General features: G+C 50.1%; 1 protein-coding gene across 2 annotated transcripts in view; it reads right to left on the bottom strand.

Moving 5' to 3' along the window:
• The window catches only part of abcf2a (ATP-binding cassette, sub-family F (GCN20), member 2a), a 110704-nt gene that overhangs the window by 22374 nt on the left and 69546 nt on the right, over window positions 1-18784 (bottom strand). For both annotated transcript variants that reach the window (XM_068031064.1, XM_068031065.1), the window contains exons 8-12: window positions 11299-11394; window positions 6795-6914; window positions 4527-4616; window positions 3484-3594; window positions 1988-2050 (exon numbers count right to left, since the gene is read on the bottom strand). In XM_068031064.1, the coding sequence (XP_067887165.1) occupies window positions 1988-2050; window positions 3484-3594; window positions 4527-4616; window positions 6795-6914; window positions 11299-11394 (480 nt within the window). The remainder of the gene's footprint in view (window positions 1-1987; window positions 2051-3483; window positions 3595-4526; window positions 4617-6794; window positions 6915-11298; window positions 11395-18784) is intronic.

Here is an 18784-nt window from a genome sequence, read left to right as displayed (position 1 = left end):
GCCCCACCCCCACCTCACTTGCTTATAACCTGTGACTTTTCTAATATTTGTCAGTTCCGAAGAAGGGTCACTGACCCGAAACGTTAACTCTGCTTCTCTTTCCACAGATGCTGCCAGACCTGCTGAGTGATTCCAGCATTTCTTGTTTTTATTTCAGATTTCCAGCATCTGCAGTATTTTGCTTTTATTTAAGTTGTTTTACAGACTGGATGATGTTAAACAGTGGCATTCCCCAAGAGTCAGTGACGGGGCCGCTGCTTTTTTTGCTATAAGAACTTGGATTTTTGAAGACAGAATCTCAAAATTTGCTGACAACACCAAACCCAGAGGAGTGGCAAACAGTGAGGATGATGTAAACCACCTGGAACAGGACATAGATAGGCTAGCGGAGTGGGCAGACAGACAGGTAGCAGATGGAATTTAATACAGACAAATGTGAAGTGATGCATTTCGGCAGAAGAAAAAGGGAGAGGCAATATATACTTAACGTCACAGTTCTAAAGAGTGTATAGGGACAGGGGGACCCGGTGGCACATATACATTGATCTTTGAAAGTGGCAGGACATATTGAGAGAGTGGTTAGTTAAGCATCTGGGATCTTGGGCTTTATAAACAGAGGCAGCGAGTACAAAAGCAGGAAAGTTATGCTGAAGCTTTAGAAAGCTTCAGTGAGGCGCCAACTAGATTATTGCATCCAATTCTGGTCACCACACTTCAGGAAAGATGTGAGGGTCCTTGAGAGGGTGTAGAGGAGATTTACCAGAATGGTACAGGGATGGAGAACTGGGAGAAACTGTTCCCACTTGTGAAAGGATTGAGAATAAGAGGGCACAGATAGAAACTAATTGGCAAAAGAAGCAAAAGGGATATGAGGAAATTTTTTTTCAAGCAGCGAGCAGTTGGGATCTGGAATGCACTGCCTGAGTGTGCATTGCAGGCAGGTTCAATCGAGGCATTCAAAAGGGAATCAGACTGTTATCTGAAAAGGAAGAATGTGCAGGATTATGGGGAGAAGGCAGGGGGAATGACACTAGCTGAATTGCTCATTTGGCGAGCCAGTGCAGACACAATGGGCCGAATGGTCTCCTTCTGTGCTGTAATAATTCTGTAATTCTGATTCTGTGATTCTGTTAGGTTGAAAAAATTGGGACAAAAACAGAAAAACTGGAAATACTCAGCAAGGCTGGCAGCATGTATGGAGAGAGAAACTGTTAACGTTTCAGGATTGTGACTATTCATCAGAACTGAAAAACTGGGCTTGTTTTCCTCAGAACAAAGATGATTGAGGGGAGATTTGATAAAGGTGCACAGGATTATGACAGGCTTAGATAAGTTAGACAAGGAAAAACGGTTTCCATTAACTAATGATACAAGGACTAGGCGACACAAATTGGAAGGTTTTGGGCAAGAGATGCAGGAGGAATATGAGGAAGAACTTTTTGTTTTATATGCAGCAGGTGGTAATGACCTGGAACTTGCTATCCACAAGGGTGGTGGAACCGGAGACGACCAATGACTTCAAGGGGAAACTGGATAGTCACTTGAAGGAAATAGACTTGAAGGGCTATGGGGATCGAGTGGAGGAATGGGACTGACTGAACAGCTCTGTGGAGAGCCAGCATAGACTCAATGGGCCAAATGGCCTCCTTCTGTGCTGTAAATGACTAAGCCTCTATGAGATCCAGGGATATGGGGACATTGCAGGGGAGCGGTATTAGTTTTGGATTGCTCTAGAAAAGAGCCAACCGATGTGTGATGGGCCAAGTGGCCACCTGCTGTGTTGTTAATATATGATGGACCCAGGTCAAAATTCAGACACAAGTTAACAGTCAAAGGATTGTCTGGGGTCTTAATTCACAGTTAATCAGATTCACCCATCTGCTCAGTGGTGCATATGTTTCTAATTTGCTCTGGGAAGACCTTCTCCATGAACCACTGCAGTCCATATGGTGATTGGTGGACGAGAAAATGAAAAACAAAAAGTTACCTGATGGTATCGTCCAATCTTGACATGAGAGTGTTTTCGAATCATTCCGTCACAAGGCAAGAGCTACAGGAAAGGGATGAGAAAAAATAGTACAGAATGAAAAATCAGTCAACACCATCACGTTTACCAGGGTCTCAGCAAACCTGAAAAAAAATTTACATGTAAAAGTGGAAAACTCTTCTGCTCCTCAGTCTGGGTGACACTGGGATTACCATAATTATTGCCTGTCCTGAGTCACCATGAGGTGGGACCTTCATCCATAGCAAATGTTGGACCACTTCAGGGGACATCAAGAGTCAACAGCATAGGACTGGAGTCACACCCAAAACTGAGCCACAGATTCAAATCACAGCCCACCCGCAGATAGCGGACCTCAGCCAGAGATTGGGACTCCAACTGGCTTCAGTCTTCCTGGGCTAAGGTTTGTTGTGGGGCCGGGGGGGGGGGGGGGGGGGGGAAGGGGTGGTGGTCGTGGAAGGTAGCGAGGGAATAAAACACCACAGCCAATTGCTCTGCAGTTGACCTTGCTGCGCACTGATTCAACAAAAGCAAAGTACTGCTGTTCCTATATAGTGGAAAATATGCAACTAGCTGACAAAGCAGCTTGGTCTTTGAGCTAAAAAGAGAAAATGCTGAAATATTCAGCAGGTCAGGCAGCAGATGTGGAGAGAGAAACAGTTAACATTTCAGATCTGTGACCTTTCATCAGAACTGCCAAAAGTTAGAAATATAATAGGCTTCGAACAAGTGGGGTGGGTGGGAGGTGGGGCGGTAAGAAATAGTAAAACAGAAAAACAGAACCTCATCTTTAAACTTGGAACTTTACAGCCTTCCGGACTCAACAATGAGTTCAATAATTTTAGATCAGAACCTCTGCCCCCACCCACCCCCTCCACTTTTTGGTGTTTTTTTGGGCTGGTTCTTCACCATTGAGAGGGTAGATGCTGACAGGCCATTTCCCCTGGCTAGAAAGTTGAGAACTAGGGATCATTGTCTCAGGATAAGGGGGTCGACCATTTCAAACTGTGATGAGAAATTTTTCAGAGAATTGCATATCTTGGGAATGCTCTACCCCAGAGGGCTGATGTTCAGTCATTGAGAATATTCAACAGAAATAGATTTTTGAGTACAGAGAGAATCAAGCAAGGGACAAGGGGAGAGCGTGTGAAAGTAGAGTTGAGGTAAAAGATCCCTGGGGTGTGGAGCGTAAGAACCAGAGAGTGCGAGAGCAAGGAAGAAAGCAAAGAGCTACTTAGGAATAACTCAATGAAAAAAGACTAGGGTCAATCTAATTCACCTTCCTGGTGGTCACATGACTAAGCACAACAATCAATCTCGATCGGTTAACAGACCCAGACAGGTGAGGAAAACCCCCAGTGCTGAAGAGATTTGAGAACTAAATCAGTCTAAAGTAACCTGTCCCTCCTGAGTACATTACATTCACCACACATCATGTCTCCAATTACTTTTGTACTGGTTCCCAAAAAGATACTTACATCTCCTGCTAGGAGTTTGAGTAATGTAGACTTGCCAGCTCCATTAGGCCCAACCAGAGCCACCCTGGTATCTAAATCGATTCCAAACTCCAGGTTTCGGTAGATCAATGGCTGAAAGAATGATAAATATCAATCAGTATTCTAATCCTTGCCCATGTAATCCCTCCACCTTGTGATGGACTGAAGATTGTATCCCAACCTCAAATCAAAACAAAAAACACCCCAGTTTCCTTTGCCTCCTCTGCCCACCACGTGCAGCTGGATTGGTCACTTACACTCCGAACAGTCAGTGATTCCAATCCAGTGTACACACGGCAGTGTGACCGGGTAAGGGTGACTATTAGATTCTAAGTGAGGCATTGCTTAAGTACAAGGGCTGGTTGAGAACTCTCAGTGTTACATGTAGAGTTACAGCAATGCGTTGAAGCTTTTACCACTTTTTTTTATTATTTCCAAAATATACTTTATTCATAAAAATCTGTAAAAATTACATTGCCAAACAGTTTCCAAACAGCACCAAAAAATACAAACATTGCAAGGGAGATCAGTTTCCTTCAATACTGTCATGAGTTTCTTCCCAACCCTTCTGTTTCACAATTGTCATGTCAATTACAGTTTTACATTTACAGCAATTGAGAATATTAACGATACAGTTCGAGGGGTTTCCCATTGATCCAGCCCCACAGTCCAGCTTGGTGGGGGAACCTTACACCGTGGTCTTTCCCCATTGAGCCTTTGCTGCGGCTGCCCCAAGCTTTAGTGCGTCCCTCATCATGTAGTCCTGAATCTTGCCCCAAACCAGCAGCACCATGCAAGCACAGTGCTGGACACAGATGAACAGAACACTAACCTTGCCAGCACAAAACCACATCTCACATACTGGGTTTTTTTTTTAAAAAAAGATATGTAACTGTCACACCATGGTCAGTTGGGATTTCATAAAGCAACTGCAGAAATGTAGATTTTCCCATTCGTGGATGCAGGTTCTGCAGAACATAAGTAGTACAGTCACATACACACCCCACTTCCTCACGGTTACTTACCCCATCATTTGTGTATTTGAAGCTCACGTTCTGTACCATGATAACAGGAGGAGGAATCTTGCCACAGGAGGGGAAATAGAACGATAATGTCTGCAAGGAGAAGACAGATGAGGGATTAGAACTGTAAAAGCTGCTAGCAGAAAACATGGCAGATTTATCCCACACCCCTCCTCAGAAGGGGAGACAGGAAATAGGATGTTTCTCCCCCAACCCCGGCCATCCCCTACCTTCCATGGATTTACGAAAGGGAAATCATGCTCGACAAATCTACTAGAATTCTTCGAGGATGTAACTAGTAGAGTTGATGAGGTGGAGCCAGTGGATGTGGTTTATTTGGACTTTCAGAAGGCTTTCGACAAAGTCCCACATAAAAGAGATTAGCATGTAAAGTTAAAGCGCATGGGATTGGGGTTAGTGGATTGCGATGGATAGAAAATTGGTTGGCAGACAGGAAACAAAGGGTAGGGATAAACGGGTCTTTTTCTGAATGGCAGGCAGTAACTAGTGGGGTGCCGCAGGGATCGGTGCTAGGACCCCAGCTATTCACAATATATATTATAGATTTAGATGAGGGAACTAAATGTAATATCCCCAAATTTGCAGATGACGCAAAACTGGGTGGGAGGGTGAATTGTGAGGAGGATGCAGAGAGGCTTCAGGGTGATTTGGACAAGTTGAGTGAGTGGGCTAATGCATGGCAGATGCAGTATAATATGGATAAATGTGAGGTTATTCACTTTGGTAGCAAAAACAGGAAGGCAGATTATCTGAACGACTATAAACAGAGAGGAGAATATGCAGCGAGACCTGGGTGTTCTCGTACACCAGTCGCTGAAGGTAAGCGTGCAGGTGCAACAGGCGGTAAAAAAGGCAAATGTATGTTGACCTTCATAGCGAGAGGATTCGAGTACAGGAGCAGGGATGTCTTGCTGCAATTATACAGGGCCTTGGTGAGGCCACACCTGGAATATTGTGTGCAGTTTTGGTTTTCTTATCTGAGGAAGGATGTTCTTGCTATAGAGCGAGTACAGCAAAGGTACACCAGACTGATTCCTGGGATGGCGGGACTAACATATGAGGAGAGATTGAGTTGGTTAGGATTATATTCACTGGAGTTCAGAAGAGTGAGGGAGGATCTCAGAAACCTATAAAATTCTAACAGGACTTGACAGGGTAGATGCAGGAAGGATGTTCCCGATGGTGGGGGAGTCCAGAACCAGGGGTCATAGTCTAAGGATACGGGGTAAACCTTTCAGGACTGAGATGAGGAGAAATTTCTTCACCCAGAGAGTGGTGAGACTGTGGAATTCACTACCACAGAAAGCAGTTGAGGCCAAAACATTGTATGTTTTCAAGAAGGAGTTAGATAGAGCTCTTGGGTCTAAAGGGATGAAAAGGGTATGGGGCGAAAGCGGGAACAGGTTACTGAGTTGGATGATCAGTCATGATCATAATGAATGGCGGAGCAGGCTTGAAGGGCCGAATGGCCTACTCCTGCTCCTATTTTCTATGTTTCTATGTCCAACACCCTTTAGGCACTCATATTACAAACAGCTACTTAGGTGAGGCACTGGGTTAGCAGGCGTAACTGGAGTAACAGCAGGAGCCAGCACCTTTAAGGGAGGCGGGAAGGAAGAGATTTTCTTCCCCCAAGGGATGTGGGTACTGCTGTGTGCAAAAAAAAAGGGAAAAGTTGTAAATCAAAAAGAGACACAGAAGCACAGAACAAAAAGCCACACTCGGGTACTTCTCTTCCCATTGCTGAAACTCAATACAATTAAGTGCAGAATGAGAAACAGCCACTCCATCCAGTCCTTGACTGATTATTTGATCATGGGAATGAGTATGCCAGGACAAGAGCACCAAGACCCTTCACCCAGCTCCTCTGAAACACACCAATGAAGCAATGGTCGAATTGCTGTAACCCTGACACTGCTCAGTGCTGAACTTTGAACTGTACAGCAGTGTGTACAATATGATCGTTGTCAAGGTGGGAAAGAAACCCAAGCCCTTTGTCATATACCATTCCAGTAAGTGTAAAAGGCAAGGGAAGCTGAGACACAATATTACAGGGGTGCTTGGGTTGAGATTTACAAAGATAAAAACTGCAGAAGGATAGTTTGAGAGAAAGAGGAGATGGAGTGCAAGAGCAGAATAGAATGGAAAATCTCCATTCATGAAGCTGCTGCTAAAATTCATTCAGGCCCCAATGGCACAGAACAGTCAACTCAGGTTTTTGCACACAGTAAGCAACACCCCCAGACAAACCTTGTCATTGACAACTTTCTCCGTCAGCCCGGAAGCCATCATCTTCTGCAGGGTTTTCTCTTTGCTCTGAGCTTGTCGTGCTAACTTGGCACTGCCATGCCCAAAACGTGCAATGTAGTTCTGGGGGAAAGGGGGAAGAGAAACCAAGAACAGATCAGGGTTAGGCCAGCAGGTTAACATATGCAGAATACAACAGGCAATATCAACACAAATCCTCACCTCTGCTCCCAGTCAGATCAGAGATTATAAATTTGACCTGGCAGTATGCGATTGAGAGGAAAGAAGAGAGTGTAAGGATAGATGTGAAAAGGTTGGGTGATATTGAGGTGATTACAGTGTGATTTGATAAAGGTGTTTCAAATGAGGAGGGAACTGGACAAGATAAATACTAACAGAAAATAGGAGCAAGAATAGGCCATTCGGCCCCTCGGGCCTGGTCTGCCATTCAACTAGGTTATGGCTGATCTTTACCTCAATGCCATTTTCCTGCACTATCCCCATATCATGATAACTTTAAATACCTAGAAATCTTTCAATCTCTGTCTTGAACATACCTCAATGACTGAGCCTTCACAGCCCTCTGAGGTAGAGAATTCCCTGCAGCCAGGGGAAACCTCCTCTCAAAATCAACCCTGTCGAGTCCTGTAAGCATTCTGTATACTTCAATGAAATTACCTCTCATTCTTCTAAACTACAGAGAATACAGGCCCAGTCGCCTCATCCCTTTTCAAAGGACAATCCCACCATCCCAGGAATGAGTCTGGTGAACCTCCATTGCACTCCCTCTACGGCAAGTATAGCCTTCCTTAGGAAAGATCAAAACTGTACACAATACTCCAGGTGTGGTCTCACCAAAGATTCTATACAATTGCAGCAAGATTTCTTCACTCCTGTACTCAAATCCTCTTGCAATAAAGGCCAACATACCATTTGCTTTCCTGATTGATCGCTGCAGCTGCAGGTGAGCTTTCAGTAACTTATGAACAAGGACACCCAGGTCCCTTTGGACATCAACAATTCCCAATCTCTCACCATTTAAGAAATACTCTGCATTTGTTTTCCTACCGAAGTGTATAACTTCGCATTTTTCCACATCATATTCCATCTGCCATGTTCTTGCACGTTTAGCCTGTCTAAATCCCTTTGAAGCCTCTTTGCATCCTTCTCACAACTCACATTCCCACCTGCTCTGATGAAAGGTCACTGACCAGAAATGTTAATGCTGCTTCTCTCTCCACAGATGCTGCTTGACCTGTTAAGTATTTCCAGCACTTTGTTTTTATTTCACATTCCCACCTAGTTTTGTGTCATCAGCAAATTTGGCAATATTACACTTGGTCCCCACATCCAAATCATTGATTACAGATTGTGAATAGCTGTGGCCCAAGTACTGATCCTTGCAGTAACCCATTAGTCATAGTCTGCCAACACGAAAATGACCCGTTAATTCTTAATCCATTTTCTGTCCGTTAATCAATTCTCAATCCATGCCAGTAGAGTACCCCCAATCCCATGTGCTCTAATTTTGTTTACTAACCTGTGTGGAACCTTATCAAAAGCCTTCTGAAAATCCATATACACCACATCCACTAGTTCCCCCTTATCTATTCTGCTGGTTACATCCTCAGAAAACACCAGTAGGTTTGTCAAACATTTCCCTTTCATAAATCCTACCATTATTTTCCAAGTGACCAGTTATAACATCCTTTATAATGGATTCTAGCTTTTCCCTACTACTACTGTGGAATCAGAGGAGATAGGGGAAGCGTTAAATGAATATTTTTCGTCAGTATTTACAGTAGAGAAAGAAAATGTTGTCGAGGAGAATACTGAGATACAGACTACTAGGCTAGATGGGATTGAGGTTCACAAGGAGGAGGTGTTAGCAATTTTGGAAAGTGTGAAAATAGATAAGTCCCCTGGGCCAGATGGGATTTATCCTAGGATTCTCTGGGAAGCCAGGGAGGAGATTGCAGAGCCTTTGTCCTTGATCTTTATGTCGTCATTGTCGACAGGAATAGTGTCGGAAGACTGGAGGATAGCAAATGTTGTCCCCTTGTTCAAGAAGGGGAGTAGAGACAGCCCTGGTAATTATAGACCTGTGAGCCTTACTTCGGTTGTGGGTAAAATGTTGGAAAAGGTTATAAGAGACAGGATTTATAATCATCTTGAAAAGAATAAGTTCATTAGAGATAGTCAGCACGGTTTTGTGAAGGGGAGGTCGTGCCTCACAAACCTTATTGAGTTTTCTGAGAAGGTGACCAAACAGGTGGATGAGGGTAAAGCCGTGGATGTGGTGTATATGGATTTCATTAAGGCGTTTGATAAGGTTCCCCACGGTAGGCTATTGCAGAAAATACGGAAGTATGGGATTGAAGGTGATTTAGTGCTTTGGATCAGAAATTGGCTAGCTGAAAGAAGACAGAGGGTGGTGGTTGATGGCAAATGTTCATCCTGGAGTTTAGCTACTAGTGGTGTACCGCAAGGATCTGTTTTGGGGCCACTGCTGTTTGTCATTTTTATAAATGACCTGGAAGAGGGTGTAGAAGGGTGGGTTAGTAAATTTGCGGATGACACGAAGGTCGGTGGAGTTGTGGATAGTGCCGAAGGATGTTGTAGGTTACAGAGGGACATAGATAGGCTGCAGAGCTGGGCTGAGAGATGGCAAATGGAGTTTAATGCGGAAAAGTGTGAGGTGATTCACTTTGGAAGGAGTAACAGGAATGCAGAGTACTGGGCTAATGGGAAGATTCTTGGTAGTGTAGATGAGCAGAGAGATCTTGGTGTCCAGGTACATAAATCCCTGAAAGTTGCTACCCAGGTTAATAGGGCTGTTAAGAAGGCATATGGTGTGTTAGCTTTTATTAGTAGGGGGATCGAGTTTCGGAGCCACGAGGTCATGCTGCAGCTGTACAAAACTCTGGTGCGGCCGCACCTGGAGTATTGCGTGCAGTTCTGGTCACTGCATTATAGGAAGGATGTGGAAGCTTTGGAAAGAGTGCAGAGGAGATTTACTAGGATGTTGCCTGGTATGGAGGGAAGGTCTTACGAGGAAAGGCTGAGGGACTTGAGGTTGTTTTCGTTAGAGAGGAGGAGGAGGAGAGGTGACTTAATAGAGACATACAAGATAATCAGAGGGTTAGATAGGGTGGATAGTGAGAGTCTTTTTCCTCGGATGGTGATGGCAAACACGAGGGGACATAGCTTTAAGTTGAGGGGTGATAGATATAGGACAGATGTCAGAGGTAGTTTCTTTACACAGAGAGTAGTAGGGGCGTGGAACGCCCTGCCTGCAACAGTAGTAGACTCGCCAACTTTAAGGGCATTTAAGTGGTCATTGGATAGACATATGGATGAAAATGGAATAGTGTAGGTCAGATGGTTTCACAGATCGGCGCAACATCGAGGGCCGAAGGGCCTGTACTGCGCTGTAATGTTCTATGTTCTACTATTTAAAGTAATGGGCAAGAGAAACAAAAGTGACACGAGGAAAAACTTTTTCACGCAGCATGTGGTTACGGTCTGGAATGCACTGCCTGAGAATGCAGTGGAGGCAGGTTTGATTGAAGCATTCAAAATGGAATTAGACTGTTATCTTAAAAGGAAGAATGTGCAGGGTTACGGGGAGAAGGCGGGGGGGGGGGGGTAGTGGCACTCAGTGAATTGCTCATTCGGAGAGTCATTACAGACAATGGGCTGAATGGCCTCCTTCTGCGCTGTAACAATTCTGAGATTCCACTGATGTCAGGCTAATAGGTCGGTAGCTTCCCATTTACTCTCTCACTCCTTTCTTAAAAAGTGGGGTTACTTTTGCTACCTTCCAACCTGCAGGATTTGTTCCAGAATCTATAAAATTCTGGATGATGATCAACAATGCGTCCACTATCTCTACAGCCACCTCTTTCAACACTGTGGGCTGTAGATCATCAGGGTCCACGGGATTCATCAACTTTCAGTCCCATTAATTTCTCCAGTAATAATTTTTTTTTTTTTACTAACACTAATTTCTTTCAGTTTCTTAATAGATATTTCCCAGTGGTTCAGGGGTCTCGACAGAGTAGACATAGATAGAAGATTAAATGCGAGAGATTTAGGTTACAGAGGGTTGTGAGGCTATGGTATTCATTTTTGGAGATGTTGATTGAAGCAGAGACTATGTCAACATTTAGTAACAAGTCAGACAGCTGGGTGAAGGAAAGGGGCATAAAAGAATATGGGAACAAGGCAGTACATGGGATTAGTATACTGTCCATGTGAAGAACAGACACCAACATGGCGTGGTTGGGCTGAATGTCCCAGTTTCCATGTTGTGATTTCTACATAATTCTGCCAATCTAAAAACACCTCTCACATGCATTTTCTTAATGGGTCCAGAGTCTGATAGAAACCGGATTGGTTAACTGGTTCAAATGATGGGGGATTCCAACCGAAAGTTAACCCCATCTTCTCTCTTCCAGATGAAGAACCTGCTTTACATTCCCAGCCATCCCTTCCGTGTGCTCACCTTCATGTGGGTGATCTGATCTTGCTCCCAGTTGAAACGTTTCATCTGGTTCTCTTCCAGTTCCAGCCTGGTCTTCACGTACTGGTCGTAGTTACCCTGAAACACAAGCCATACCGCGTGTCTCGAATGCTGCTTTACTGCCCTAGATGTTACCATTTGTGTCACTAACGCCAGCATTAACCAGTTTCAAATGAATCTCAACAGGCAGAGAGTCTGGCTGCAGGATTTCAGTTTTACATGCGGCATGTTTGGCACAGATATTTTTAAAAATTCCTTCCCAGAATGTGGATATTGCTAGCATTTCTTACTCTGGAAACATATCGGAGCATATCTACATCACACAGACTGCAGCAATTCAGAAAGACAGTTCACCACCACCTTCTCAAGGGGCAATAAATATGTACTAACTTTATTTCCTTGTTATCCTTGGAAGCTGTGGCTCAGGTGTATCACATTCATCCAAGTCAGATGGTCATGGGTTCACAACCTGCTCCAAAGACTGAATCCATAACCCAGGCTGACACCTATTTTAGTAATTCCAGGCCAACTTATCAGATTAGACATATATTCAAACAAATGGCCCAAAGGCTGATGAAATCTATGAAGGGTCATCAACCTGAAACATGAACTGTTCCTCTCTCCACAGATGCTGCCTGACCTGCTGAGTATTCCCAGCACTTTCTGTTCTTAGCTCAAAGGCCAAACTGCTTTGATGTCAGCTAGTTGCCTATTTTCCACTAGATAGGAAGTAGTCCCCTGATTTTCGGCCTGGCATGATGCCTCTTCAAGCTGCAACTTCAGCATCAGCTGTCACTGGTTAAAGTCACATCACTACCTGGGACCATGAATTTTCAGCATTCAATTAGGATTTTTTGAACTCTTAAAGAGTAAATCTCCCTCTACACTGTCCCAAACACTCCCAGGACAGGTACAGCACGGGGTTAGATACAGAGTAAATCTCCCTCTACACTGTCCCAAACACTCCCAGGACAGGTACAGCACGGGGTTAGATACAGAGTAAATCTCCCTCTACACTGTCCCAAACACTCCCAGGACAGGTACAGCACGGGGTTAGATACAGAGTAAAGCTCCCTCTACACTGTCCCATCAAACACTCCCAGGACAGGTACAGCACTGGGATTGGCTGGTCAATTTGGAGCACTTCCTGCCAGCAATCAGGGGGAGCAGCTGCACCTGTGCTGCAGCAATTGGGGAGAGGAGAGTGGAGACTGGAAACTGCAGCAACTGGAGAGAGAGACTGGAGAAAGGTGAATACTGAGTGGAGACTGCACCAACTGGAGAGAGAGAGAGACTGGAGAAAGGTGAATACAGAGTGGAGGGAAACCATCAAGGAAGGCTGCAATTTTTCTGGAGAGGTGGGTGTCAGGGCACCTGAAAGACTATTAAGTTTAAACTGTTTGGGGGAGGGAGAAGAGGCCTGAAGACTCAGGGGTGGGGCAGCCAATCCAGTAGGGGCCCCTGTGTTTGTATTGGTGTTTGCACACAGGGAGCTCCCTCCCCACCCCAACTGCCTGCTCGGGACAGCTGGAGTTGCCCGGGTGAAGACTGTCTTGTTAAAATCAGAAGAGGAGAGTACCGGGCGGCTCCAGCCGTCCCGGGCGAAGAAGCCTCCCCCAACTGGAAGACAACAAACAGTTTTGGACTAATTGTTATAAAGGTGCTCCAACTGGCAGTTGGATCAAACATCCTTTTCAGCCTTTCTCTCCCTTCCTCCACTCAGTCGCCTCAGTCACCTATCCTCCCCATTTCCTTTACCATCCTACCCCATCCTCCTCTACTCCCACTCCACCTTGTTTAAAGTTTGCTTTTTTTTTTTAAAAATTGTGTAAATTTGTTTTGTTTCTTGGGGGTGGACGTAGCTCTTAGACCCCATGGCAAGCCCCTCTTCGCCGGTGGCGGGGCCTTCCCGTTCATATGCTGCTGCGGCTGCTGCAGCTGCACCTGTTGCCCCGTCACCTTTTGCTTTATTAACAACGAAGCATGGGGTCAAGAGCTACGTCCACCCGAACATGTCTATAGAGGCATGCGTGAAAGCAATGGCCGAGGTTGTCGGCCCTTCGGCCATTGTTGCAGCCTCTAAAATGTACGGGAAGGCAGTGTTTTTCCTGAAGACCGAGCGGGCGGTGTCCCTGGCTCTGAGCAAGGGGCTCACCGTGGGCGGGACCTTTCTGCCAGTGGACCCCCTGGAGGCCACTGCGCAAAGGCTCATTTTATCCAATGTCCCACCCTTCATCCCTGGTGAGCTCCTCCTTCCCCACCTGCACCATCTGGGGGAGGTAAAGACGGGGCTCACCCCAGTCCCGCTCGGTCTTCGGGAGAACAGCCTCCGACACGTCTACTCCTTCCGCCGCCAGTTATTCATGCAGCTGGCGCGGGAGGAGGTGACAGAGGGCCACTTCAATGTCGAATTCCAGGGGACGGCCTACCGCGTCTTCTGGACCTTGGACGGGGTGCGGTGCCATGTCTGTAAGGGGGTGGGGCATGTTCGTAAGAACTGCCCCAACCTCCCGGCTGCCAACTCCAACTCAGCGGCCCAGGGTGGCGACGCTGCACCTCCTCCCACCCCCACTACACCACCACCAGATACCATTCAGTCGGTACCGGAGGCTGTGGTTTTCACGGCCTCCGGCAGGGAGGGGGGTGACCGTCCAAGTGGAAGGAAGGCGCGGAGGAGAAATAAACATCGAGAGGCGCGTCCCCTGGATATCGTGACACTACCCGAGCCTGAGCTCAGCCCAAGGCCCGATCTCGGGAAGTCAACTTGCCCCAGGGCTGGGCTCAGGCCCAGGGTGAATAAAAAAAAGGAGAGTGTGGAGGTGGAGGCCTCTGATGATATGGAGGTCTCTGAGCCTCCGCACACAACTGGGAAAAAGAGGAGAAGGCACCCCTCCACAGAGGTAACAAGGGGCCCTGAGGCGCAGGGCCCATCTGTTGGAGGGGAGCTGTCTCCTGTTTCGGGTCCCCAGGTTTCCCCTACCGCCACCACCAAGGCTGCAAAGTCCGGGCAGGTGCTCCCAATTCCTCAGGATGGAGGGAAGGGGATGGCCCCGGTACATGAGGCCCCTACTGAAGGAGTAAGTGGGGCCCTGCTTGTGGTGGGGGAGCCTGGGGAAGCCGCCCATTCTGCCACTGCTACTGGGTCGGGTGTCCTGAATGAAGGGGAGGGCGAGGCCCCAGAGGGTCGGGCCTCCCAGCCGGAGTCCACCACCAACCAGGAGACACCCGACCCAGTTATAACTGAGAATGCTGCCCCACCTGCTGGGCCTGTGGGTGCTGGCGGAGCGGGAGATAGCCTCCTCCCTCCGCCTCCAATCTCGGCTCCGGCTGGTTTCCCGGAGTCGGGAACTTCTGTGTCCCCTGGACCACTCATTGCCCTGGGGACGGAGGTGGAGGGGGGTCCTGAGCCGCTGGTGCCTACAGGCTCCAGTTTCACAATAGAACCCAGAGAGGACTCCTCCGCCATCGATCCTGGGGGTGGGATCGTGACGGAGGCGGGACCAGCTGGCGCGGCCGGGACGTCCGCCCCACAGTGTGTGGTGGATGTGTTGGCCGCTGGCGGTGACGACCCGGAGGAGGATGGGGATTCGGTGCGGGGCACGGAGGATGATCTTGATTCCATCGCCAGTGAGGTGGTGGAGTCCCTCGTGCCTCCCACCGAATCTCCTCTCATCCCCACGGCGGAACTCCGGGATTTCCTCGCGGCTTGCAGGGGTTGCCGCAATAAAGTTCAGCTGGCCCTCGACCGTTGGTCGAATCTGGCGCTGATCATCCAGTCCGTCCGTGCCGCCCTTAAGATAGCGGGTAAGCGCGCGGACGTGAAACTGGTTGAGAGGCGCCGTTTTAATGTGTTCCTCAATGGGTTGCTGGGGGAGTGGAGGGCCAGGTGCACTTCCACTCCCTCCTCACAGTGAGCTGTTGGTGACGGGTTTTAAGTACCTTTGACATGAAGATAACCATAGCCAGCCTCAACATCAACGGCAGCAGAGGGGCTCACCGCAGATTTCACAATCTCTCAGTCCTTAGGGAAGGGAGATACGCGGTGAGCTTTCTGCAGGAAACCCACACCGTTCCGGGAGACGAAGCCACCTGGCTCCTGGAGTGGCAGGGTGGGGTCTACATGAGTCACCTCACCCCTATTTCTAGTGGGGTGGCTATCTTGTTGGCCCCGACTTTTCAGCCGGAGATCTTGGGGGTCAAGGAGCTAGTGCCGGGCCGCTTGCTCCACCTCGCCGTTCGCCTGGGTAGCGTGCCGCTCCACTTTGTGAACGTGTACGCGCCCAGGCCCGGCGCTTTGCAAGCGCGCTTCTTTGAAGAAGTGTCCGCTCTCTTGAGCTCCATCGATAGCGGCGAGTGCATCATCCTCGGGGGGGATTTTAACTGCACCCTCGAGGTGGGGGATCGCTCCGGTCCCCAGCGCGGCCAAGCGTCGGTAGAGAAGTTGAGGGGACTGATCAGCTCCCTTAACTTGGTGGACGTCTGGCGGAATCTCCATCCCGACTCCAGCGCCTTCACGTGGAGGTCTGGAGGAGGGGGGTCGCGAATCGACCGCCTCTACATTTCGCAGGCGTACGTCTCCCGCGTCTCGGCGGCCTCCATACGGCTGGTGCCGTGCTCGGACCACCGCCTGGTGTGGGCGGAGTTCACTCAGCTCCGCACGCGGGCGGGGTCCGCGTACTGGCACTTTAACAACCGGCTGCTGGAGGACGTGCGATTTCGGGACTCGTTCTGTCGATTCTGGGCCGACTGGAGAAGGAAGCAGGGGGGCTTCCCCTCCTTGAGGCTATGGTGGGATGTGGGCAAGACTCACATCCGCGTCTTCTGTCAGGAGTACGCGAAGGGGTCGACCAAAAGGCGGGAAGCCGAGATCGGGCGCCTTGAGAGGGAGGTGCTCGACTTGGAATCCCGCCTCGGTCATGCCGTCGCGGACCCGGCCCTGTGGCAGGCGTACAAAGAGAAGAAGGGCGCGCTGAGGAACCTGCAGCTCATAGGGTCCCGAGGCGCGTACGTGAGGTCGCGGATCCAGATCCTGCAAGATTTGGACCGCGCCTCACCCTTCTTCTACTCGCTGGAAAAATGGCGGGGGGTCCGTAAGCAGCTCGTTGAGCTGCTGGCCGACGACGGATCCTCCATCACGGATCCGGAGGGAATGGGCCTCCTGGTCCGGACGTATTACAGTGCGTTGTTCTCTCCGGATCCGTCCAGTGAGGATGCGCGCAGAGTTTTGTGGGAGGACCTGCCGCAGGTCAGCCCGGAGGGCGCCGAAGGATTGGAGGCTCCGCTCACGTTGGCGGAGCTGACTGGCGCCCTCCACCAGCTCTCGAGGGGCAAATCCCCAGGGCTGGATGGGTTGACCGTGGAGTTCCTCAGGGCGTTCTGGGATGTCCTGGGGGACGATTACGCGGGGGTCCTGGGGGAAAGCCTGGCGACCGGGGAGATGCCCCTCTCGTGGCGCAGGGCGGTCATCGTCCTGCTGCCGAAGAGGGGCGATCTCCGCCTGCTTAAAAACTGGCGTCCGGTCTCCCTCCTCAGCACGGATTATAAGATCTTTGCCCGGGCTATGTCTACCCGCCTGGGCTCCGTGCTGGCCCACATGATCCACCCCGACCAGTCCTACACAGTCCCGGGCCGGTCCATCCAGGACAACATCCACCTGGTCCGGGACCTGATCCATCTTTCCCAGAGGACTGGTCAGTCGGTCGCCTTTCTCTCCCTCGATCAGGAGAAGGCGTTCGACAGGGTGGATCACGATTACCTTTTCGGGACTCTGCGCGCTTTCGGACTCGGGCCGCATTTCGTGGCCCGGGTCCGACTTTTATACGCCGCCGCAGAGTGTCTAATCAAGGTTAACGGGTCCTTGACGGTGCCCCTTCGATTTGGGAGAGGAGTGCGTCAGGGGTGCCCCATGTCCGGCCAACTGTATACCATCTGCGTGGAGCCCTTCCTGTGCCTGCTTCGCAGGAGGTTGACGGGATTGGCTCTGCGCGAGCCGGCCATGCGGGTCGTCCTCTCGGCTTACGCCGACGACGTGCTCCTCGCAATCACAGATCCCGTTGACTTGCGGAGGATGCGCGACTGCCAGCAGACCTTTTCTGCCGCGTCCTCCGCGAGGATCAATTGGGAGAAATGTTCCGGACTCCTGGTTGGTCAGTGGCGGGTGGACTCCCTGCCGGAGGAGATGACACCTTTTGCGTGGAGCACCACGCACCTCCTCTATCTGGGAGTCCACCTTAGCCCCGCTGAGGAAGCCTGGCCGGCAAACTGGCAGGAGTTGGAGGCGAAAGTCACCGCTCGGCTGGGGCGCTGGACAGGACTGCTCCGAGTGCTTTCCTACAGGGGCCGAGCGTTGGTCATAAACCAACTGGTGGCCTCCATGCTGTGGTACCGGTTGGTCACTTTGGCCCCGCCCCCTGTATTTGCCACCAAGATCCAGAAGAAACTCGTCGATTTCTTCTGGGGCAAGAGGAAACACTGGGTCTCTGCCGCGGTCCTGAGTCTCCCGATCGAGGAGGGCGGTCAGTCGCTGGTGTGCGTCCGCACCCAGGCTGCGACTCTCCGCCTTCGGACCCTGCAGAGATACCTGTACGTCGAGCGTCCTCCCAGATGGTGTGCGCTGGCGACGTATTTTTTCCGCCAGTGTCACTGCCTTCAAGACGACACGCAGCTCCCGGTGGAGTCCGTTAGCCGCGCCTCTCTGAGGGAGTTGCCTGTCTTTTACCGGGATCTTTTCCGAGTCTGGAACATGGTCGCCTCCAGTCAGGGCGCTCCCCCGCCGGCGGAGGAGAGCGCCTCGGCTGTCCGGGCGGCCGACTCCGGGGACGGTCCGGCGGGCGGAGGAGTAGCCGAAACCCCCGGGGCGCCCCTCACTGCGGGTGGCGAGGGGGCTCGGGAGTGCGGAGCGATCCCGGCCGAGTTGACCCCCGCTCGGCCGGAACTGCTCATCGGACCCAGGCCCCGAAACCCTCCTCGGGAGCCGGTCCCGCACAACCCGAGCCGCCTCTCGGAAATGCCCTCCGTGCCATTCCAATCGGCGCGGAGGGGTTTCCTGTACGGGCTGTTCCTGCACACTCTCCACTTCCTCGCCCTCGTCAGCCGGCCGGACACGCCCTGGCGGTCCGCGTTGCCATCTGGCGGCGAGGGGAAACCCCGATGGAGGTCTCTCTACGCGGGAGTCTTCCCCCTTTACATCGGGGACCTGGGGTGGAGGGTGCTGCACAGAGCAGTCCCGTGCAATAGGCTTTTAAGTAGGTTCACGGACTCCCAGGCCAGCTGTACTTTCTGCGGCCTGGACGAGTCCGTGTTCCACATTTATACGGAGTGTGCGAGGTTGCAGCCCCTATTTGAGTATCTGAAGGGGCTGCTCCTCAAATTCTGGCTGCACTTCAGTCCCACGCTCCTGATCTTTGGGCACCCGGTGCGGAGGGGCTCGGGCCGGGAGGAGGATCTCCTCGTCGGTCTGCTCCTGGGC

This window comes from Heterodontus francisci, chromosome 5, assembly GCF_036365525.1.
Source record: "Heterodontus francisci isolate sHetFra1 chromosome 5, sHetFra1.hap1, whole genome shotgun sequence".
In the NCBI taxonomy this organism is placed as follows: Eukaryota; Metazoa; Chordata; class Chondrichthyes; order Heterodontiformes; family Heterodontidae; genus Heterodontus; species Heterodontus francisci.
This window is presented reverse-complemented; position numbering and strand designations above follow the sequence as displayed.